Raw genomic sequence first — 23,598 nt, 5'->3', positions numbered from 1 at the left:
CATTGCTACAATGTTTTAGTTTGTTTTTGTACAATGTTTCAAATTCCATTTTTTTTCTTTCAGCTCAACATATAATGGTCTAATTAACATTATACCATGCTAACATTACAAAACCTGTTTTTTGATATTTTGAATGTGAAGCAAAACTCAAATAATAGACAAAACACCAATAATGAACAATTCTGTACTTTATTTAACGATCACCTTAATCACTGTCATCTTGCTGTAAACAGGACAAAGCAAAGAAAAAGGGAAGAAAGAATTGTGTTAGTGACTTTATTTTCATCTTCAATTGCAATTAAAAAAACTCCTCATTTATAAGTTGCTTTGGATAAAAGCGTCTGCTAAATGAATAAATGTAAAATGTAATGTAAATGCATAAGGTAAAATAATTACTTTCTGGGAGGCAAATGTTGCTTCTTTTCTCATTCTTTTTGCAATCACCCGGTCAAATTCCTCAACTTCACTAAAATAAAAGATGAATGCCATTGTCAAAAATATTGTGTAATAATAATATTTTTTTTGCATATGCAAATTTCAAGCATACCTATGGTGATAAGTAGGGCCACAAAGGAACACCTCCTCAGCCTCCTGCCAGGATAATGCCTGCAGCTCACATAGGCCATGAATGATGGCCTGTCCATATAAATAAATACATTAATTAATTAATGTATAAAACATTTCAACTTATGGCAATATTAGAAACAATCCAATTGACAAACATGTGCGGGCCTACCTCAGGAAAAAGAAAACTACAAATGAACTCCACTTCATTTGTGAAGTTCAGTTGAGTTTTACAATTGTGTAGCAGAGCTTTGAGGTGTTCAAAAAGAATGGCACACTGCTGCTCACTGTCCATGAAGATTGGCACACGTGGCTTTAGGGGGAACCACTTTGATGGTTTCCCATTGAGAACATCCTGCGGTGCAAACAAAAAGTGTTGTTTTATATATACACAAGCCATCAATGAATAATTGGCATAACCATTCAAAATATAGCTAAAGAGCATATTGGATAATCAATTGACAATGTTGTAGTTGACAATGATCACAGCCCTGGGTGAGTCATTTAGGAATGCTTATCTTTAAATGGTGAAAAATGAGCATTTCAGTACCACTAAATGCTGCTCTGTTCCCTTTGAAGACACAATGCAGTCCACCAGTGCTTCTTCAGTTCTTGTCCGATCTTGGACTGCTTGGACGTGCTGTGGGACATCTTGTGTGGTGCTTCTGCTTCTTTTTAGCCTATACAGAGGTTGAGTTTTTGCCTCCAATAAGCATTTTGCCTCGTCTGTCCAGAAGGCAAACCTGCGCCCATAGCTTGCAAACAATAATAAATAAAAAATTATAGAAATAATAATAAAAAGAAAAGAAAAGAAGAGAGTTATTAACGCTTATTAAGTTAGTTACTCATGCTAAATAAAATGTTGTATTGAAAAAATATTCAAAAGTAAATTAATTTAAATAAATTTAACTCATATATGGGACCTCTGAATAATATTTTACCAAAATGTACAATACTTTTTGACATACCCGTCAATTTGAAATCGTTCCATTAGCACCAAGGCACCACCATTTTCTAATCATGGGCATGTCAACCTGAAAGAAATGCCCAGTTAAAGGTCATACTGTTTTCTACTTTTACCAAATAAACTTAAAGTAAATAAAATAAACATAAATTTCCTTTTTTTAACTTACCTCTTGGAAATCGAACTCGATGTCACAGACCATTGAGAGGGTGTACTGAAATACAGGAGACAAGCTGTTGTTAACACTGTTCACTAGACCTTACTTATAAACAAATGAAAGACCCTACCATCAGCACAAAAACACCACAGTCATTCCCTCTTGTCTGACGTGGCAAAGCCTATGATTGAGAAAATGAGAAAGTCAGTTTAGAAATTAATAATAGATAAAAGGTACGGATGCAAAATAATAATTTGTGCAGTAGAATTATCACCGAAAAATCCTTTCCAGTCATTTCTGTCCAGATCCCTGGATCAATTTGGTTGGCAATTTGTCTGTAGACAAAAAACATGAATATGACTGATCAAATTTAAATGACAGCTCATCTGTAACCTGAGAACAGTGTCAGACACACCATGCAAAACAGGCTAAATGAACGTAGCCAAAACATGCAAGAAATGGCTAGGAGAACATAGCCAAAAATTTGAGTTAAGGCAATAGAACATGGCCTTTAAACTTTGAACAAAGCTAATTGTATAGTAGAACAAAAGCTAGAAATGGCTAAAGGAACATAGCCAAAATTAGAGCCTGAAACTGCATGTCTAAATTCATAGATGGACCTAAAAATTGCTCTGTATTCCACATCTCCAAAGCCGGATTCGTGCTCTGCATACTGAGAGTCTAAAAAGACTATCTCCCTTCGAAGTGGCCTCATAATCTATAATGTGTTAAGGTGTAACAAGATTTATTTCTAAAGTTCTTGGAAGAAGCATTGATGATAAGTTTAGTTTTAGAAACACAACAATTACGCTGTAATCAACAGATCTATGAGACACTCAATATCTAGTAAGAAATAATTCCTTACACAGACAATGTAGTGGTCAGGGCCATTAGCTTTTGTCCATGCTGGAAAGACTATCAAGTCTTTCATATCTGCATCCTCCTAAAATTGATTTCAGAAATTATGAAATTTTTTAAATAAGAATTTATGCCTTTTTATAGTTTTTACCTCCCACTCACTATATACACTCACCGGTAATGCTGTAACAATGTTTGGGGTTTCCTTCCAAGTAGGAACAACATAAAAGTTCTCTATGCATATATTTTTGCCCTATGGAAAAAGAAAGCAAGCAAAAATGTAGGTTAATTCAGACACATGTATACTCTTTGAGAGTTTACATTGTAATATTTTATATACATACAATATTCCGAGCCATTTCAATAATAAGCTGCATGCAGGCGTTTCCAATCTGCAATAAATAATTAAATTAGTCACTCATTAGTGAATGTTTAAATACAAATATAGCTTTCCAAATGCAGACTGCTTACGTGTGAATCCATATCCCTCAGCAAACCCAAGCTCCAAAACTCCTCTCTAATGAGACACAATTTCCCCTCCACAAATATTAAATAGACTGTTCATATGTTGGTGTATCGATGAGCTATAAAGCAGTTTGATTAAAAAAGAAATCATTGAATAAAATTGACGATACTCACCGTGTTTCGGTTCTTCACGTGTTTATCCATGTGTTTATCCGATCCAATTTGATAGGTGGCGCTGTCTCGAAAAACGAGGGGTCTGAGAATGCGGGATTCTGGGTGCGGGACTGTAGATGCAGCAGGCTCCGAGTCTGCATATTCATACTACTCATACAATGTAAGAGGACTGTAGATAACTTTAATAGGGAAAGCAAAGCCAAAACTTTGATATTTAGGGCATGTCCGAAAAAAAGCTGATTATTATGAAAGAATAAGTGTATATTCATTGTCCCAATCTTGTATGTCTTAGTAAAGTTAAAATATTTATTGGTGTTCTTTGATCAATGTATCACTATTTAGTGAACATAGAGGTGAACTTTGGTTTAGATGTTCCCATGGTGCCATGCAACTTTTAACCAGGAAAACCAGCAATTTGCGAATAAATATTCTTCTAAAGCATTTTGTTAAATTAGTGGAATACTGATTGAAAAGATTAATTATTGTTTAAGTAGCAAAATTGTGTTTCCTGATGACATTGCCTAACAGGAAGTGACATCACTGTGGGAAAACAACAGTGTAAATATATATGTAATTGAATTAATTTAGCAACATCACCTCATATTGCCAAATGACCTTTATTAAATAGTTAAAAACATGTTTTATGTTGGGTTCTGTTGGGTCAGTGTGTTTACACTGGGCAGTGTTGAGTGTCTATATGGAAGATTCATTCATTTTTACACATGAATGTGGTCAGTGCATTATTTGAAATGATAAACGTCATTTAAACACTACCAAAAACGATAACTTGAGATCATATTAAGGTCCACACCAACACACAACATTCTGTTTATTATAAGCACACATTTAAGTCCACTGCCACTTTAAATGCTTGATCTCTTTAAAGTTGAGTGGATTCCGATTGGCTGTCAGTGTTTTTTTTATCACACATTAGCCATTGATAAAGAAAAAAAGTGATTTCATATGCTTGTAAGATAATAAAAGCACCTCTGATATCGTTCCTCTGTGTGGTTATCATTATAACTCTGGTGTAGCTATCCTCAATTAAAATGATTAACAAAACCTTACTGCTTTAAACGGCTTCTTAAAGTTCTGTTTACGAACATTCTAAATCCAGCTGCATTCAGATGAAACTTTAGAATGTTAAGAGTCGTGGAATTACAAACGTGACATCATTCTGAATGTTACATTTGTTGTTTGTTGCCAAAAACAATGTGATCCGTGCCTCATTTTACCATTTTATCTGAAAGGGTTCCTCATGTGGAGCTTTCAATAAATTATAATTCCCTTGCCAAATAAGCTTTTCAACATTTGTATTTTTTGGGGGGGAACGTATCTAGACTATAAGCATTAGTCCATGTGACTCGCAGGGAATTGAGGCGGTTCAATGTTGAGGTTGACCGTGGGATCCTGCATAATGGATGAGAAACATCCAAACAATGACCCTAGACAGAAAAACACAAAGAACTAGTATTATGCTTTCTCTAACACAGATACTAACAGCCTACAGACAGATAATGCAGAGAACACAAAATCAAGAATTTCCGACTCATTTGACAACATTTACATGAACTTTAATTAAATATTACAAGTAATCAAATAATTTTGTCAGAATGTGCAGCTTAAGTGCTCAAATCTGGCTCAGGATAGCTTCACATTCAACAGTGAAGGGCTCTGAACCTAAAGGATATACTTTCTGAACAACCTTCACCTCGCTGGAGCTCTAACTGAGAGGCAAGGGCACTTGCATCATTCCAGATCACTGCACATCAGTCAAAAGGCTCTGAATGCAGTTCTGCTGAGCTCGAATGCCCATGAAATCACGCCTGAATCACTGCCTGACTGTGACAGAAGCCTCATTATAGTTTCCAGGCTGTTTCTAACATTGATAAATTCCTAGATAAAACTGTGGGTTTCTTCTTCTTACCCATTAGATCAGTAAAGTGGTTGTATGCATAAAGTTCGACCTTGGCTTATTCAAAAATAAAAGGACAGAGCTAGAGTTTATCTCTTCAATATTACACAGACATCAAATCAAGCATGAAATGAGCTCAAGGACGACATGCTACCCCCGACACAGAGGCCTCTCTCTCCATTCATTCAGTGCCAGGAGTTTCTCTAGGCATTATTCACAGCACAGCACTCAGATAAGAACGATGAGAGAGTTACTGTCTGAGGCCAATCAGAAAATGCTCACACAAGTCACATGGTGGCATTATTTTGTAACACAATGATGCATAATGTCCACCAAATTTGCATTACAAAGAAACCGTGTGGTTTTTTTTCTTCTAATTCCTATTACTCTCAATGAAGATTCAGAGTAGATTATTTTCATCATAAATTAAGGGCAGTGCAAGTATTTCACAATTACTCACCTAATACAAAATGTAGAGGAGTTTGTTTTGAGAATCAGATTTGGAGAAATGAAGCATTGCATCAGTGTCTCATCAATGGATGCTCTGCAGTGAATGGGTGCCGTCAGAATGAGAGTCTAAAAAGCTCATAAAAACATCACAAGTAATCCACAGCACTCCAGTCCATCAGTTAACATCTGGAGAAGACAAAGGCTGTGTTGCTTCTGGCTAAAATACAGTCCTCTATCCATAATATTACTTTTCAGGGGAGAAATAAGCAGAAGTCAAGCACTTTTTTTTAAGCCAAAACAGTTCAAACAAATATGTTTTTGGTTTTTGATGTGAGAGAACAACAAGAAATTTACTTTTTCACTGGAGGAAGCATTGTTATAAATTATGAACTTTATGGAAATTATAATTAAAATATATTAATGGATTTGTTTCTTACAAACACGCAGCTTTTGGCTTCACATGATATGACGGACTGGAGTGCTGTGGATTATTGTGATGTGTTTATCAGCTGTTTGGACTCTCATTCTGACGGCACCCATTCACTGCAGAGCATCCATAGCTGAGACACTGATGCAATGCTTCATTTCTCCAAATCTGATGAGTTTGAGCACATTTATTAAAACCATTATTAAGATGGTTTTCAATTTGACAAAATTTTTGGGCGAACTATTTCATTAAAAGTAATTAGTTTGTTCGTTTTGCATTTACAGCATGAGAATTTTCAAGGAAAAAAATCTCAAATATTATTCTTTCCTAACACTTTGGCTGTGTTAACTGCATTTTCTTGTTACTTATTAACTTAATTAACAGATATAATAATCAGTAGATGCAAGGCTGTTACTGTACAATCACAGATTAAATTAATAACACATTATATTAAACCAGTAATACAAGTCAGCTGGGATATTCTACTGTAACAGTTTGCGATGAAGTGCGGCATTCTTTCTGGGGTCTTCGTGATCGTCTCTGATGAAGTGGAAGCTCGGTCGACGTCTGTATTTCTTTTTATGTCCAGCGATGTGGGGATGGAATAGTTTACTCAAGGTGTTGAATCCTTTAGGGAGGTCTGAGGGGTTCTGAGCATCCTTCAGCAGGCTGTGAGGGTCTCCGAGCATCTTTCTGATGTCAGTGGACACGTCTGGACTTAGATAACGGTAAGGTTTTTTCCCGCTGTTATCCCGTATGTTAGTGTTGGCACCATATTCACACACCAGCAGTGATAACACACGTTCACGGCTGTGAATGGCAGCTATGTGGAGCGCTGTGTATCCGTCATAAGACTTGGCATTCACATCGACCGCTGCGCCTCTCTGTCTGGAAACATCGATGACTTTACACACCATTTCACAGTTTCCGCTTTTAGCAGCCCAGTGCAGGATCGTGAATCCAGACATGAAGCTTGGCTTGTCCGCCAGCCGAGGCTCTTGCAGCAGGAGGCTGTAGATCTGATGCCAGCTTCCCGTCGCTGCTTTCACAAGCCACTCATGCTCCATCAATCCCAAAGGCACTCCATCTGAGACTTTAGCAGGTTTGCTGAGTTTGTGACACCATTTCACTTGTGTAAAACTCGCTTTGACTTTCCTGGTTCTCTCTATAGTTGCTGGAAGAGGTTCAGCATCGCCTGCTACTGTTTTTAGGCTTCTTATTCCATTTTCCTCATGCTGCAAATCATATGCTGGAGATTTTATGGCTACAAGAGCAAAAACAGCCCCTGATTTGCCACTCTTGGCATCGCTTGTCATGCTCAGCACTCTTGCCGTCAAAGACTCGGTTGCATTGCAGTCAGATGGTCTTCCAGGATGAACAGATTCAGCACTTTTAATGCTATTACACACAGTTTGAGGGGAGCAGTGACAGTGGTTGTTATTAATAACATCCACATTCTGTGTTTGGCTGGGTTTCCGACTGCAGGGCGATTCGGTGGAGCTGATGTTTTCTCCCTGGTACTTTTTCTTCACAGCCACGTACTTCACATCATCGACTTGTTTGACCACTGCGACGCTGTTGACCAGGCGTTTGAACAGGTCTCGGTTCAGTTTCTTCTCCGCGGGGTCGGCGGAGTTTAGAAGTCCTTTGAAGTTGCTCACGAGCTCCGAGTTCTTCACTTTTCCCCCGCGCTCCAGTAAAAACGCCAGGATCAGATCCTGAGTCAAAGCCATTACTCTTTAGGGTCGCTTTAGGGTTGTTGTTTTTTTCTTTAGTCGTTGCGTGAGATGTTTCGACAACAACCTGCTGTTTCCGGTTATCCTCTGAGATCCGCGTGCCTCCCTCTTTATCCAAGACGAGCACGTGAACGCGCGGCGAATAAAGGATGCGGCTGCGCGTGCACGGCGGAGGGTAGCGGAGTGCACGCGCGGCGCATTTCCCTCAAAGATAGAAAAGTATTGTAAGTGCAGTGTTGGGAAGTAACTAGTTACATGTAACGGCGTTACGTAATTTAATTACAAAATTATTGTAACTGTAATTAGTTACAGTTACTAAGAAAAAATGAGTAATTAAATTACAGTTACTTATGAAATTTTTAACGATTACAAAGGGGATTACATTTGAATATTTACACACATCCACATACAGATTTAACTGATTTCTTTCCCAAATTGCACTGACTATTCTGAGACATACCGCCCTAATAATTTCCGGGATGCGGAAACACAGTCTGGTTCATAGAATCCAGTCATAAAAATGGAATGCCTAACGCGGACGGAATATGCCACATTTTGGATGACTAAATCAAAAGTAGGTCAGTAGGCCTACACTTGAATCAAAACATGACATCGACTAGTGTCTGTGAATATAAAGCCCCAAAAATGCAATATAGGACTCCTGCACGTTCTGCGTGTCTGTGGAAATCAGGCGCGGACTGGACACCGGGAGAACCGGGACAATTCCCGGTGGCCTGGCAGATGATTTTGCCCCACTATTTAATATCATTATTGTATAATTGCCTGCCGAATGTACTAAAGCGATCATTTGCGAATCCGCCATTTGATTTTTTTTTTTTTTTTTGCCATTTGATAATTAAATCTCTAATAAATCATGAATTGTTAGTCATGACGCGCGCTCTCCGCGCCTCCGCCAAACGGTTTGGATCAGACTCAGAGTAATCAATGCGAGAGAGAGAGAGATAGAGAGAGAGAGAGAGAGAGAGAGAGAGGATTGCTGGAGCAGAGAAGCAGAACTACTGTTCAGGGTTTCAGGTCAGTTTCATCTGTAAAGATGCTTTTTTGTCTTTGTTTTTTATTTATTTAGCACGTTGCTCATCAGTCATCACTCAAAATACTATATAAAGGACATCATTATTATCTGTTGTAATGTTACAGTAGTAATTTAGCTGAAAAATAATTCCGATTATTTTTTTATAGGTTTAGGGGGAGCTACGACAGACAACAACACAACCCTTACGAAAATTAACATTTTAATATTTAACTATAAATCCAGAGAAAATGGTTACTATTGTTTAACTGTGATAACCAAAAATGTAAAATTATTTTACAAATGTATTTATTTAAAAATAAAAAAAAAATAATAAAAAAAAAAGTTTATTTTTCTAATAAAAGCATGTTTAACTTTTGTAAGGGAAAAACATGACTCGTGTACAGTATTAGGATTTTTCTATAAAGATATTGTAGTATTGTAGAGTATTGTATTGTAAAGTATAGTTTTGTTCAATCTTGAGTATTAAAGTCACGAGAGAGATGGATAACGGCAAAATAAAGAGACTGAAGAGAAAAATGGAAGTGAAGGTGCAGTTCAGGAGAGAACTTATAATTATTTTGCATGTCCCCAAATTAAAGATTTAAACCTTTTTATGTCAGGTCCATACCAAAAATAGTTTTGTCCATGAATTTGTTTGTATGAGTTAGAATTTTCCAGTCTGAATTTTTTTCCCAGTCCTTCCCTCCTGTAAATTAATGGCAAAGACATGGTTTCATTTACTACACATGGGCCTACTGAAGCTCGCAGTGTTTTCAACCTCTGCTGCCTCAATATAGGAGTACACGAGCACATAAACACAATTTCTAGAACTGCTTTGTGTCACTTAATGTGCATTTTACTTATTTTGAGAAAACTATCATCATATACAGAGACAGCAGTTTCAAAAAAACACCAGTGTTTCAGGAGTTTATTACAAAGAATACGTCACATGCTTATTAGATAACTGTATTTAAGTTGATGTATATGCTTTTATTTATTATTCTTTAATTTTCACAAATTTAGAAAAGTAATCAAAAAGTACTCAAAAGTAATTAGTTACATTACTTTAATAAAGTAATTGAAAAAGTTACACTACTATTACTTTTTAAACAGGGTAACTTGTAATCTGTAACCTATTACATTTCCAAAGTAACCTTCCCAACACTGTGTAAGTGTGCATCTCGTCCGCAACTCTTCGTGATTTATTGACCACTAAACAAACGTGTCTAATAACACATTAACTCAATAAATAAATAAAAAATCACTCCGTGCTCGTTTGCATGCTATCTAAATTCATTGTTTGGTTCTTTATCGCTTTGGTACTAATTTCAAAATAGTATATTCTTCTCCAATCTCCAAACGTTCAGTGTCTCCATGTTTAGTGCTCATTTGGTGTAAAATAAAATTCGACACTTACATATTGTAATTAATTATGTTTATTTCTAAAGACGAGCAAACATAATCTTTTTTTTTTTGGCATTAAACTATAAGTGGAAAAAGTGGATAAAACATTGAGTGTGTGTGTAGGCATATATATATATATATATATATATATATATATATATATATATATATTATATCATATCATATATATCAATATATGAATATTTATTTATTATAATACTGCAATATTATTACTGAAACACTCTGTAGCCTACTATTCTTTATGTACAATAAAATCAAAGTAGTGTCTTATAAAATGTTACATCGATGCTTTCCTACAAAGTGTTTTCTACAAAAGCAACATAAAACATATTGAGTGTTTTTTTTTTCTGTTGTATAATTCCTGATATCTCTTTGTAACATGAGAATATTATTCTGGAATATACAAATGAGAGTGAACAGTCAGAAGTTGTGTTATTTATTCAACATTATTTTGTTCCTGGCTAACTATTTTATACATAAATGTACATTTTGTAAGCAAAAGCCTTTCTTTAGTATATATCGTGAAGATTTAAATCTCTGTGTGTGCATCATTTCCGACTCTTTTAATAAGAAAGCTATAAAAACTAAATTTATTCAAAATGTAGGCTACATTATTATCTTGCTCCCTGCATATGATACACTGTCAATCTGTTACATGTTATAAAAAAAGATTTCATACTAACGATATTGTTTTTAGATACAGAGCAATACTATGTAGTTTATAGTAAAACTTATGTAAGTTACGTTTATATGCAATTGTTACATTTATAATTACAATCTCCCGCCTCCAGTTCACTCACTAAGATGAAACGTCATGTGGAGCGTGTTGCATTGTGGGAAACTGTATCCCATACATCAGATTTCAGCAAATGTAGCAGGTAATCTGGGTTTTCCTTGCATACAGAAAGTTATCATATAGCCTACTATTCACTGTATACAGTATACACTGTATCTAGTTTGTTAGTATGCCATTCGAAACACAGCTTCTGTACTGATTTCAGTGCACTTGAGTTATATTTAGCAGATTCTGGCAAAATAGTAGGTCATCCGGGTATTCCATGCATACTAAGCACATACTGCAGAAATAGTGAGAGTAGTATAATAGTATGGCATTTCGAACACAGCAAGTGACAACCGCAAAACCGGAAAGTGAAACTATTTTTTTTAATGGTCGCTGAACTGCGAAGACTTGATTTAATGTTTTGTGGTGCGTGCCTCTGCTAACTAACTTAGTCTAGAAATCAGATTTCGCGTGCAACAATAGCAGAAATCGAAATTCTCGTTCGGTATTATTGAACACCAGCCTATTTAAAGGTAAGATCTCTCAGATGAGGTGATTTTAACTCGTTAACTTCTCTTATAAGAGTATTATGTGCGATTGCATCTGAGAAAACATCCCATCAGAGAACTGTCAGTCGTATTTTCAGCATGCTTGCTTTGACTGTTGCATGAGTTGATGTATTTTGGTAGTGTTATATTGGGGTTAAAATTCTGGAATAAAAATTAGGCCCAGGACAAATCTAGTCCATCCGGGACACGAGTTCACTGTTAATGTCTTGCAGAAAACAAACGAGTACATAAAACAGGACAGAAACAAATAATAATGATAGATTCGCTTGCTGAGTTCACTGCAAATGCAACACACTTAATGCATTTCTGTCACATAGAAATGCACTTGAAAGTAACGCATTGATTTTGAGCTAGAATGCAGAAAATGCACTGCTATTAAATTCTGTCATTATTTCCTCACATCCTTCTAAAGCTGGAATTTCTTTCTGCTGTGGAACACAAAAGATATTTTGTTGCATGTTGCCAAACCACTTTGGTTACCCTTGATTCGTGTGGACAAACAGTTCTCAAATTGTCTTCTTTTTTCATGTTCCACAGAAGAAAGAAATTCCAACAGGTTTGGAATGACGTCATAAATAATGCCAATTTTCATTTTTGGTTGAACTATCCCTTTAAGAACTTTAAAATTTGTAAATCGTCAACACCTACGTACTTTATATAAAACACTGATATTTGTCTTTTACCAGCCTCTAATTGAATTAACATTTTACTTCAATTAAAATGAATTAGAACTAAACATTTAAAGAGAAAGACGATTCAACTTCGATGCGATTGGCATAATGAAATAAACTATGGAATTTGTAGTAATAATAATAAACCTAAACATGTAGAAAGTGATTTTGTTATTTTGTTTTTAACTGGTAAAGTTATGCATTAATATGTTGTATCATGACCTATCAATGTTGCAGGGATATTTGATTGTAATTTTTGTTTTATAGGTATATCGGTGTGAAATCAAAATCTTTTCCAAACACCTCCTGGACACGTAAATGGCCGGCAACGTTTACACTTGGGTTGTTTTAGAAGGTAGCTACTGTCTGACTTTAGTTTCTGAACATGAACCTACGCTTAAAATGACAAAGTAGAAAAGAGATTTATAAATGAATGCACCGTTTATAGAGCTCTGATGGCGCAAAAGATCATATCATAAACACAAAATGTAAAAGTGCAGCATTTTTCATGTTTCAGTTGTGCTTCACATTTACTGATCAGATGAGCTTTAGTGCATTGTAAGCTAATATAGCTGGTTTTGTTTTACAGCAGATCAATGGGTGAGGCAGAGGGTCCAATCGATGGATGCAAATGTATTTTTTAGGAAAGTTGATCAGCCTTGGAGGCCACGTGTTTTTTCTGTGCATGCAAACACTGTAAGTGTGAGATACGGCAGACAGAGGAGGATAATCACAGATGAGTTTGATATTCTGCTTGAAAAAGGGGTAAGATGAACTGAGAGAGGGAATCATACTTTTATTCAACAAATTCAGTCATTTGTGGAGTGTCATGAGAATTAATCTCCTTGTCTCCAAACATCTGCCTTCAGATGAAGAGGATGTGTAACGACAGACCAGCATCACAGTCACAGATACAGCGCTTCATCTGGAGCCATGAAGAGTCTGACGCAGACGCAGAGAGGAGACACTAGAGGCAAAATGAAGAAGGTGCATGGTTTGCAGTGTTGGGGGAAGCTTTGGTCTCTGTCTGATTTCAAGTTGTTTACAAGAAAATTGTATATGCATTAGATAAATGACTCTCAAACTCTATACACTTAAAGGTGCTGTAATTTTTCTTGACTGTCATAAAGCTTAAAAATACCATAGTATGTGTGCGGATATTTAGGACACATGCTAATGCTCACATGATTATTATTTTTGTCTTCTGAAAAAAACTACATCCAGTGATTCTGCTTCGAAATGTGTGTTCAGTGTCAGAATGTCTGTTTTTGATTTGGTCTGTGTGACTCCGCCCACTGCCAATTCACCCAATAGGATTTGAATACCCCCGGGTTGCCAGTTTGTTTGCAGACTTGTCACCTTCCATTATCAAATGTGCTCATTCTGTTGTGTGTCCCCAATCTGGCAACCTGCATGATTACATAATGCACCTTTAACTCAATGTATTTGTTTTATATTTTTACATTTTCTTACCCTTTTGGAGTAATAAATATCTTTATTAGTTTGTCTACAGCTCTCAAAATGGTTTTAAAAGGGTGTTACATATTCAAAGAATAGTGTTTCAAAATATGTAATTTTCCTGTACCTTTTAATATGAATAAAAATGTATTAATCTGAATGTTTGATATTTGTAGTCCAAATCTCAGCTGTCTTGCGCTCTGTAGCACAACATCTCAACAGAGAGTCCAGTTTAAGTCCTTTCCCTTCTCTCCATTCCTATTATTTGTTTCTGTTTCACAAATAGATATACTGTATAATAAAAAAAAAGAGCTGTTTATTTCTGTACACTCGGTCTACTTGTTCGATCTTGTGCACTAGAAACAGCTAGGCCTACTCATCATAAATCATACAAAAGTTCAAATTTACACCATAAGAGGACACATTGGATAAATACAGAGATGCAGTTTTACAGCTTTAGGATTAGTTTCCATATACAACTTTTAGTAAAGAAAAGATGCTTCTCTAGACTATAAAGACAGTACACCTTTTTTTTTTTTTGCAATCAAAATTTAACTGAAATGCTAATGTGACCGCACTTTCAGAAATACAAAATGACCAGAATGCTAATCTGATTATTATTTAAACATTGAAGGCAAGTGCATATTTTTGCGCATAAATCACTGAAAAAAGTACTTCATGAATGCATGTTGGCTTATTGACAAGCCGTTTATTAAAAGAATATGATGCTAAACTACAATAAGAATTTATCAAAACAATCACAATTTCAGGATGTTTTAATTTGAACACGTTTGGCAAAAACAAGCAACAACTAATCATTACTTACTAACGAGTGCACTTGTTTCATTTGAAGACTGCATACTTGAACTGACCTTAAATAATACAGTTACAAAACAACTTCTGGATGATTTAAAAATATATATATATATATTGGAAAATAATTTTCAAAGTGATGTTTAAAATGCTTTGAATGTATTAATCAGTAACCTGATTCAGGTCATGCTGTGACGTGTGGAAAATGCATGCATCTATTCTTCTTTAAAAATAAAACATTTAAAAGCAAAGTCGACAAGGTAATGCACATTTAAGTATAGCAAAGGCAGCTCAAATGTTGCAAACAGTTTGCTGAACGATAGAATTGATATGCAATGAATATGAATTTAACATCTTAAAGAGGCTTATAATGTTTAGCGTTAATGAATGCTGTTTTCTTTGGAATGCACTCGAAGAATATAAAAACAGAGTTCATTCCTTCACTTTTAAAAGAAATCCTCACATTCCTTCAGGACAAAGTGTCTTATAAATAAAAGACGCAATAAATATTCACTTAAATCATTATCATAAAGCACAATCACTTTTAAACTGCTGCTTCCACACAAATAAAACTGATTTTAAGTTGTTTTGTAGGTAGATTGTCATTCTTAAAGTGACAGTGCACCTAATTTTTTTTTTTATTCTGCCATATATTCCACATCAAGTTGTTTTAAATCTGTAAGAGTTTCTGCTGAACACAGTAAAAGAAATCTTGAATAATGCTGGAAGCCAAACAGTTTCCGGTCCCTATCGACGTTCTGCAAACTATCGTTTTTTATTTTTATTTTTTTGTACTCGACAGAAGATGAAACTCACACAGGTTCAACCTGAGTGTGACTAAACTGCAAAATCGTAATTTTAGGGTTGAACTATCCCTTTAAATTGTCCAGCGGGAATACTGGTAATGTAAACGGAGAGGATCTGAAAGCTGTGTGAGCTGATCCATGCAGCATCACAGTGACAAACCTCTTATAAGGCGACTGAATTTGGGGTTTTTACACAGATGTCCCTCGTCTAAAGGCACTGAGGTAAAGTGAGAGCCGCTCAGACGAACTCCTCCTCGCAGTGAGCGTCTCCCATCAGCAGAGAGTGTTTGTCAAGTTCACTGAGAGCCATGCTGTTCATCGAGTGCTTGTCGGAGCGCAGCGAGCTGATGGAGACCCGGCTGTAGTTGACGAAGCGGTCGAGCAGACTGAGTTTGGGCGATGACCGGCGCAGCTGTCCCATGCCGATGTGAACGCTGACTTCAGACAGGCTTCGGTGTCTTCTGACCTCGCCCAGACGTCTCTCCAGTGTCTCAGCGCTGGGTTTAGTGTAGCTGCAGAAACAGGAAACGACGGACTAACGATCCGAGCATCTTTCAACAACAAACCCAGTTAAACTTAAGCATGCAAAAATAAAAAACTCAAACCGAGACTGTGTACCATTTGAGAAGAAGGGAGGAGAGCACTACAGAAACGGAGGACGCAGCCATCGCAGCAGAGCCCATCCACGGCTGAAGCACCAAACCCAACGGCATAAACACACCTGCACCAATAAACACACTCCAGCAGTTATACAAACCAATACTGGGCACAAACCCATGCTATCAGCTGTGAGATGCACTACTATCCAACATGAGATCTACACTGAAAAGTATCTACTTCTACAATATGTCCAATTTTTTTTAAATTTAGTTTACCTGCAGCGACGGGAATCCCCACGAGATTGTAGATCAGTGCAAATACAAAGTTGATTCGGATTCTTTTCACGGTCTTGTTTGAAAGGTCGATACTCCCAACAACATCAAGAAGATCATTCTGAAAAAAAAAAAAAATGCATTGAATTAAAAAGTAGGTGCAATCTCATGAAACGTATGTTTAATCAGGGTTCCCAACACCTCGGTTAACTTCAAATTCAAGGACCTTTCAAGGACTTTCCAGATCCAGTGACCTCGAAGACTTAATGTGGAGACACATTTCAAGTGTGAGCAAGGTAAGATATTTTATTACAGGTTTCATGTGTCAAACACAACTATGCAAAAAAAGCTTTTTTTTTGCCATATGACAGAGATCATATATTCCATTGTTTTGCATAAAACTGAGGAATATTCAGTTCATCCTTTACGGTTTTCACAATTGATCTGATATTAACTTGTGCATTAGGGTTGCCAACTTCAGAAAATGAAAACAAGGGACAACTTTTTTATTGGAAAATAAGGGACAGGATAAGAAACGCTCAAAACATTTGTTCTGTACCACACATGACCATTTCTGTGTCTGATGTTAAGTATGTGTATAAAAGCTTCTCCGAAATAATCACATTTGTTTTGCTTAACCTACAATTGTACAATTATTGTAAAAATAAAGTTTAATGTCATGCAACAAAATGTTATACACAAAGCATCAGAATTAATACCTCTATAGAATTGTCACTGCACAAGTGCAGTAATTTAGGAAGTGGATATACTGTGAAATTACTTAAAATAGATGGCATAACATTTGAAAGAATTCAGACCTGTATCTATGTGTGTTTATTTTCCAAAACTTTCCAGGGCCTTGAAAAAAAAAAAAATCCTATTAGAAAGCAGTTAAAAGGACCCTATAATTCAAGTTATGAAAGCATTTGTTTATTATATTCATACAGTTATGTAATATCACACTAGACACAGCCATTTTCATAAATATTAGGACATGAGCGTGATCGTCCTAATATTTCATGAAAGCATCAACATTCACAGAATTCACGGATGCTGTGTGCATGGTTTGGCAGAATGCAGCGCTGCATTTATAATCTCTAAAAGACCTCTCAGTTCATCGCAATCTCACAAATCTCTGTTATAACACAATAAATATATGCATAATTGATATTTCATAATTTTTACAATTCGTGTGTTATAATGAGAAGAAACGTGAGCATGCACATTTCAGCACTGCATTGCTCAACGCTGCAAACACGCGTTATAGCCTAAATAGAAACTCTGCATACACTTGCACCTGCTAATCGTTTATATTTTATTCACAAGTGTACGCACTATCAAGTCTTGTCCATCACGCTGCATCACTTGACTCGTCAGTGCATGTGCTACATCCTTTTTACAATCTCTAGCTTTAAACACAACACAGTCATTGCAGTCTTCATACCCTGATGAGCACCACGTCGGCTGCCTCGATGGCTACATCTGTTCCTGTGCCTATAGCGATGCCCACATCAGCCATCGCCAGCGCTGGCGAGTCGTTCACTCCGTCGCCCACCATGGCTACGCGTTTGCCCGCTAGCTGGAGCTGCTCCACTTTCGCCACCTTGTGAGATGGCAAGACTTCTGCAAACACCTTCCTGATGCCCACCTGGACAAAAACAGCAGGACTTCAGCTGCTTAGCTCCACCGCTGCATGAGGACAATCCTTATTCTTAAAGACTGCTGTACCTGGGCAGCGATGGCTCGTGCGGTTTTGCTGTTGTCTCCCGTCATGAGCACGACCTCCAGCCCCATTGCTGTGAGAGTGTGCACTGCCAGCTCAGCCTCAGGCTTCACTGTGTCTGCTATAGCCACCAATGCACAAAGCTCATCTGAAAACAAAACAGCACACATCCACACAATAAACACTGTGCACTGCGTGGCAAGGCGTGAAGTGATTTTTAAATCTGCAATTAACTTATTTTCCCTGTGTTGACAGATTATCGCTCTTAAAAACTGTATTAAAGATCATATTTATGCACAGTTTAATGCACATGAATGCCACCACGATACACTGTATTTGAAATTATGATCACGATTTCTGTGCTTTTCTATTTTCGAAAGCAAAAAGTTCCTGGCTATTTATCCAGAAACATTTTATTTTCATGTTTCATATGCTTTATCTTGCATTAGTCACAAGCTTTCATGGTTGCGGTTGCCAGATATCAAAAGTTTAAACCCCGCCAATCAGGGCTTTTTTTTTTTTTTTTTTATCAATACATTTTCTGCCCATTGGTATACTTAATATTTCCAATGTGGCAACTGTGCATACATGCTCTCTCTACATTATGGAAAGGATCTTTCATGGTTGCGGTTGCCAGATATCAAAAGTTAAAGGGCTTTTTTTTTCTTAAAAAAGTAGATGTTTACTTCCAAGTCTTCAATGCAGCACGCCCATAAAAACCAGCGTTTCTCGAGACGGCCTTAAAACTAGGATAGAAAATAGTCTATAACTTATTGTTTGTGATGTTTTTGAGTGTAATACCATGTGAACGTCATAAGTGGACCTCAGAGAACAGTAAAAGATAATAAAAAAGCCAATTCATCACCCCTTTAAATCAGCGACTCCTAGTTGTCTAGAAAAATCTTTAGTCAAATCTTTGCATGACTTTTACAGTTCCTCACATGGAAAGTCCTAGTGATGAAAGTGTGTCTGAAGTGTCTCACTCACGGTCCACAGCCACCAGCACCGCAGTGCGTCCTCTCTTCTCGTGCTCCGTCATGGCTTCATCCACATCTGCTCGCACCTGCAGCGCGTTCCTCCTCATCCACTCTCTGTTCCCTATCAGCACCGTGAACGAGGACATCTGGACGACAGCTGAAACACAGCATAGCCGAGCATTACACTCTCACAGCTTTCACAACTCTATTGCAGTTTGAGCTGGCAGCCAATGAGGCGCTGCAGAAGTGGTCATGTGACTCACTGAGCGGCTGGTCACTGCTGGTGTGGCTGATCTGGATCAAGACAGCACTGCACTGGTTCTCCTCTCTGTCGATGTGGTCTCTCTTCAGCAGGTTTTCTGTGTTACTGACCACACACTTCATCCCACAACCCGGCACGGCCTGGAAATCTGTACAGGTGCCGAGAGCCTCCGTCCCCAGCTCCTGAACACAGAAGAGACATCGTGGATCTGAATGACTCTGGAGAGCACAGTGAGCTCTGACAAAGGGACTCATGTTTAAAACAGTCCCCAAAAAACACTTAGTGTTAATTTCAACATTTATTAATACATTACTAAAATCAAAAGTTGTGCTTGTTAATGCACTGTACATTAACATGAATTAACAAAGAACGACTGTATTTTTGTTAACTAACATTAACTAAACCTTACTGTAAAGTGTTACCAGAAAATATTTAAATATTGTCAGTATAGTTCATCTGTCATTCCACAGCAGTTTTTGACATGAAAAAGTTTTTTTTATTAAAATGATATTTGTCATAGTAAAGACAGCTTTAAAATTTCATTAATTATATGATAAAAACTACTTTCTTAAATGAAGCAGTACAGTCGTCGTCATTTATTTACGATATTATATTTTAAATTTAATGTGTAACTTTGCTTAAAGTGATAGTTCAACTAAAAATAAAAATTGGTCATTATTTACTCGCCCCCAAATTGTTCCAAACCTCTGTTTGTTCAACACAAAAAAATATATTTTGAAGAATGTTAGTAATCAAACAATTAACGGTAGCCATTGACTTCCATGGTATTAAATAAAATACAATGGAAGTCAATGGCTACCGTCAACTGTTTAGTCACCAACATTCTTCCAAATATCTTCTTTAGCTGAAAGAAACCCATCCAGGTTTAATGGCGAGTAAATGAATAACAAAATATTCATTTTTGGGGTTAACTGTCCCTTTAAATAAAGACACAACACACCATGAAGTCAAACGCACCTGTTTGCAGTATTTGGTGATGGCAGCCCCCAGTGGATGTTCACTGTTATTTTCAGCAGAGCCGACGATCGCCAGCAGCTTGGAGCGTGGCATCCAGTTCCCCTCCGTCAGCATCTTCACCTGGACCACTTCAGGAGCGCCGTACGTGATGGTGCCCGTTTTATCAAACACCACAGTCTGAATCTGTAAGCACAGACAGATTTATAAAACGGTCTTCCTTTGCACAACAACACGGCGGCAGCATTAAACTCAGCAGTCGTCTCAGACCTTGTGTGCCATCTCTAATGGCTCTCCTCCCTTGATGAGGATCCCGTTCTGGGCTCCCACACCGGTTCCCACCATCACCGCGGTCGGGGTGGCCAGACCCAGAGAGCACGGGCAGGCGATGCAGAGGACCGTGATGGAGGCCTGGAAGGCGAAGCGGATGACGGCTTCGGCCTCAGAGATGCTCTTATCATAACCCTGCAGAGAGAGACGCTCATTATTTAATTGTGTTTTAAAGAGCAGAAACCTAGTCTAGCATTAAAGGGACAGTTCACCTAAAAATTTAATTTATTTCACTTTCAGGTCCATTCATTTTTTTTTTTTTTTTTTTTTTTTTTTTTTTTTTTTTTGAGTAGGACAGATTTTAAGTTGAATTGGCTCCTTGGTTATTCATAAAATGCACGTTTTTGAGAATAAAACAGGGATATATTAAGGAACACAACATTAACACTCGTTGCTCCTGACGATATATCGCGGTAGTGTTGTCAATAGACCTGGTACTTCGGTACCAAGTCGGTACTAAAATTTTTTAAATGTGACGGTACCAGGTTTCTTTAAGTACCGGTAGTACCGAGGTCCCGTTCAAACCCGGTTCAGCGCTATGATTTCCGCGAAGCAGAAAACGAGGACGGAATCTCAAAATCCAGTCATGAAAATGAAACTTACATTTTAATATGGACAGTCATAGAATTTGTCAAAGTTAGCATAAATTAATCAAATCAAATCTCCATATGGACCAGTATCTGTAAATGTTTAGCCGCAAAAGTTGTTTGAAATATGAATGCGTGTTCTGCGCGTCTCTGTGTGAATTAATGAATGGCAGAGACGTGCGGATTTGTTTACTACATAGACTGAAGCGCATGACGCTTGCATTAATTTCAGCATCTGAGCTTCAGAGTTCTCTCTCCATCAAGCGATCTGAACTTTTCAGTTCATCTCAATGGACGCACAGCGCACATGTATTTGACGCTCTGTAAACTCTTTGTGAAGGCGCACGACTCACCGTCGCTTTACTGATAGCACTGTTTCTCACACATGCAAAGAGAGAGAGAGACAGAGTCTTAACACGCTGGTTCGACACGTTATATGGAAACTATTCTTTGTTGTCTTCTCCTGTTAAAATAATGGAGTTCATTTAGAATTATTCATATTTATTTTCGAACAAGCAGAAGACATAACGGTTTCTCCGGTAGTGGGCGGAGCTAATGTGCAAATGGCAATTTCATTGGCTGGCGCTGATTTAGTACCGTCCCTGTTTTGATTTCAGCAAATCAGTTTGACCGAACGCATACAACGTGATTAATATTCATGAACCCAGCAGCTCATCAATCCATAGTGCATTGTATATACATTAGTATGATAGTAGAATTAGTAGTAGTATTATCTTTTAATAATAATTAATATGATCTATTACTATTGTTTTACAGAAACCCTCAATGACCAAAAATATCTTAAGCAACACCACCAGTCTTAAGTTCAGTTAAAATGACAAATATGCATTCATTAGGCCTAAAAGTTAATTTTTACATAAAGGCATTGTGCTAGAAATATTACTATTATTTAGTAAAATGTATGTGATACTGCTACTGTTGAAAAAAATTTATAAAACTTTATTTTTTAAAGAAATAAATCACAATATTTCTTCCATGTTTTAATTTCAATAGCAAATCCCCTTTATTTACCAAAAATAAAATGTTTAAATTTCATAAATTAAAAGACAAATTAAATTTGGGTGAAACTTGTTAACTGTTTTTCATAATTATATAACTTGTAGAAAAACTTTAAACACGATTGTAAATAAGTATAAAGAATGGCATTGGTTTTATTTTTAGTGCTAAAAAGTTTTTTTCTTTTAATTAGCATATTTTTGTGTTTTGCTTTGGTACCGAAATTGGTACCGAGAACCGTGGATTTTCACTGGTATCGGTACCGAATACTGAATTTTTGGTACCGTGACAACAGTATATCACGGTCTTATGAAGAGAATTGATCGGTATGTGCAAGAAGCTGAACATTATTACCTGTAATCCAGAGCCTCAGACAAACGGTTTGTTTCAATTAAGAGGTCAAATTCACTAGTTTATTAATGTAATCATACAATGATGTAATGCATATGCAGTTAAACTATTAAAGCACCCAATAATGTTGTGAAATGTGGATGTTTTATGTGTGTAAAGCATATAAAGTGAAGTCTTCATCAGCTCACCATAAAAAATGAGAAACCATTAAAACTTTCACTAAGTGTTCGGTTCATGCATGTGGATATCAGCACGAAGGACAAAATCACCAAGGATTACGGTTTCAGCGAAAGATCTTCTTTACCGTTCTACTGAAGTCATTTGGATGAAATAACAGCACATTTTCATTTCGGGGAGAAACTATCCCTTTAAAACCCTATGAAAATTTTCATTTAACGGGTTTCAGGATTTTTCTTGCTCTTCTGAATGAAACGAGTTCAGTGTAAACACAGTCTAATGTTCACAAAGCAAAGGTTACTGAAACTTGACCTAACCTTGAACAAGTGAATTCAAGAGAAAAAATAGTTGGACAAATCTTCACTCACGGGGAGATGCTTCTCCACAAGAGGAAAGTTCACAAAGCCGATCAGAATCCAGGCTACGAGAGTCAGGAAGGACACACCAATGATGAACGGGACGAAGTATCCGCTGATCTTATCCGCTAACTGCTGGATGGGAGCCTGAGATCGGAAAGTTTAACAGAAGGTTTTGTGAAGATCAATGGTGAGGTTAGACATTAAGAGAGCTTTACAGGATAAACTGACAGTCAAATATGCGGAGTTTGTTTTGATTTAAAGCAATGCTTCTCGACAAGCTTCCTCATGAAATTTGTTAAAAATAAAAAATAAAAAATACAAATTTTATTTCCCATAGACTAGAAAAACCTTAATATATGAGAAGAACAATTTTAAAAGAGTGATTTCTAGACTAGAAAAGTAATCAAATTTGATTATATTCTTACAACTAGATGAGCATTTTTGTAATGAAAATGCATTTTTCAGCTTATGCCACTTTTAAAATATTTGACCAGGTAGAGACTGAGTAAAATATATATTTTAAAAATCATTATCCTGAAAATGAGTATCTGTGTCCGAACTCTTAACTAGCAATGCAGCTGGAAAATACACTACAAAAATACATATATTACGTGTTGTTTTTATTATTAGATATTCCAATCTATTTTTTTTATGAATTATTAACTACTTTATGTTGTTAAATATTTAGATTTTCTCATCAAT

The 23,598-nt window shown here is 36.7% G+C and overlaps 2 protein-coding genes across 3 annotated transcripts in view; both read right to left on the bottom strand.

The window, feature by feature from the left end:
• Positions 1-6,314: 6,314 nt before the first annotated feature.
• On the bottom strand, positions 6,315-7,923 carry sowahab (sosondowah ankyrin repeat domain family member Ab). The gene has a single exon (XM_059522292.1). The coding sequence runs from the start codon at positions 7,705-7,707 to the stop codon at positions 6,457-6,459; it is 1,251 nt and encodes a 416-aa protein (XP_059378275.1). The 5' UTR covers positions 7,708-7,923; the 3' UTR covers positions 6,315-6,456.
• Positions 7,924-15,312: 7,389 nt separating this feature from the next.
• Positions 15,313-23,598, bottom strand: part of LOC132113482 (copper-transporting ATPase 1-like) — a 34,937-nt gene continuing 26,651 nt past the window's right edge. The window contains exons 13-22 of one of the 2 annotated variants that reach the window (XM_059521259.1): positions 22,906-23,040; positions 20,346-20,540; positions 20,079-20,261; positions 19,102-19,282; positions 18,849-18,995; positions 17,867-18,009; positions 17,583-17,786; positions 16,142-16,259; positions 15,885-15,987; positions 15,313-15,778 (exon numbers count right to left, since the gene is read on the bottom strand). In XM_059521259.1, the coding sequence (XP_059377242.1) occupies positions 15,505-15,778; positions 15,885-15,987; positions 16,142-16,259; positions 17,583-17,786; positions 17,867-18,009; positions 18,849-18,995; positions 19,102-19,282; positions 20,079-20,261; positions 20,346-20,540; positions 22,906-23,040 (1,683 nt within the window). In that variant the 3' untranslated portion in view covers positions 15,313-15,504. The remainder of the gene's footprint in view (positions 15,779-15,884; positions 15,988-16,141; positions 16,260-17,582; positions 17,787-17,866; positions 18,010-18,848; positions 18,996-19,101; positions 19,283-20,078; positions 20,262-20,345; positions 20,541-22,905; positions 23,041-23,598) is intronic. The other variant, XM_059521260.1, reaches the window with a different exon arrangement.

The sequence above is a fragment of the Carassius carassius genome, chromosome 33, assembly GCF_963082965.1.
Source record: "Carassius carassius chromosome 33, fCarCar2.1, whole genome shotgun sequence".
Classification (NCBI taxonomy): domain Eukaryota; kingdom Metazoa; phylum Chordata; class Actinopteri; order Cypriniformes; family Cyprinidae; genus Carassius; species Carassius carassius.
This window is presented reverse-complemented; position numbering and strand designations above follow the sequence as displayed.

Coding starts and splice junctions, on each gene's coding strand:
- sowahab (XM_059522292.1), bottom strand. CDS start 7,707: ATGGCTTTGACTCAGGATCTGATCCTGGCGTTTTTACTGGAGCGCGGG.